Source organism: Lepidothrix coronata, unplaced genomic scaffold (genome assembly GCF_001604755.1).
Source record: "Lepidothrix coronata isolate B3197 unplaced genomic scaffold, Lepidothrix_coronata-1.0 Scaffold726, whole genome shotgun sequence".
NCBI lineage: Eukaryota > Metazoa > Chordata > Aves > Passeriformes > Pipridae > Lepidothrix > Lepidothrix coronata.
In genome coordinates this window covers 10,727-11,989 of record NW_016690906.1, presented here as the reverse complement: position 1 = coordinate 11,989, position 1,263 = coordinate 10,727, and the positions used below count along the sequence as shown (strand labels likewise).

The 1,263-nt window shown below is 63.7% G+C and overlaps 1 protein-coding gene across 1 annotated transcript; it reads right to left on the bottom strand.

The window, feature by feature from the left end:
- Positions 1 to 28: 28 nt before the first annotated feature.
- LOC108510365 (early nodulin-20-like) lies at positions 29 to 1,001 on the bottom strand (the record flags this gene model as incomplete). The annotated part of the gene is made up of 2 exons (XM_017840044.1): positions 737 to 1,001; positions 29 to 118 (listed from the first exon to the last, which is right to left on the bottom strand). Coding segments are annotated over exons 1-2 (321 nt in total), but the record flags the coding sequence as incomplete, so codon positions are not given.
- Between the last annotated feature and the right edge of the window lie 262 nt (positions 1,002 to 1,263).

Here is a 1,263-nt window from a genome sequence, read left to right as displayed (position 1 = left end):
CCCCCCCGTCCCCCCCGTCCCCCCTCACCGCTGCGGTGTCGCTCTCGGGGCTCAGGGCGCTGTACGGGGCGATCCTGCGCAGCAGCGCCGGGACCCGCGGGCGCGTCGCCAGCTCCTCCTGGGGGCGGGGACAGAGTGGGGTTAATGAGGGGAGGGGTTAATTAGGGGGCGTGGCCAATGAGGGAGCGGTGCTAATGAGGGGGTGTGGCCCTACAATTAGGAGCACGTGGTTCTAAAGGGGCGGGGGCAGTGAAGGGCGGGGCTGAGGGGGCGGGGCCTTCTCATGCTGCAGCGGTAAGGGGGTGGGGCCAATGAGGGAGGCGGGGCTTGGGAAAGGGTGTGGCCTCACCACAAAGAGCACCAGGGCACTAAGGGGGAGTGGCTTGGAGATGGGGCGTGACTTGGAGAGGGGTGTGGCTTGGGAGGGGGTGTGGCCTCACCTCTTGCAGGGTCAGGGTGTTATGGGGCGGGGCTAATGGGCGGGGCTTTGACGGGGGTGTGGCCTTGCCCAAACAGCAACAAAACTTGGCCAAAACTTGGCCAAACAGCATCGTGGGGGGCGGGGCTATCGAGGGGAGGGATTTGGGGAGGGGGCGTGGCCTCACCTCAGTGCCAGGGCTAATGAAGGAGTGGGGCTAATGACGGGGGCGTGGCCTCACTGCTACACAGCACTGGGAGGGTCTAACGGGCTGATGCAAATGAAGGGGCGGGGCTAGCGAAGGGGGCGTGTCCTCACCTCGAACAACGCCAGGGGGCGCTCGCTGGACAGCCCGGGCAGGGTGGGAGGGGTGGGGCGAGTGCTGGCCCCGCCCCCCGGGCCCCGCCCCCGCGGGGTGGGCGTGGTCTCGGTGGGGGAGGGGCTGGAGTCGGAGAGGGGAGGGCGGGAGGAGGAGGGGGAGGGGGGCTCGGGGCTGCTCTCGGAGGGCTCCGCCCCCCGCCCCGGCCACGCCCCCTCCACCGCCGCCATGACGTCACCGGGGCAGCCGTGACGACACCGATGACATCACCGGACCTGCGGGGGGGAAAATCCAACAGTTTTAGAGGAAAAAAAACAATTTGGAAGGGAAAATCCGACTTTTTGGGAGAAAAATCCACATTTTTTGGGAGGAACCCCCCCCATTTCTAGAAGGAAAATCCACGGTTTTATGGGGGAAAAAAAAGACTTTATTGGTGAAAAATGACGGTTTTCAAGGGATAATCCACATTTTTAAAGGGATAAATGACATTTTTGGAGAGAAAAGCCACTGCTTTAGAGGGGAAAGT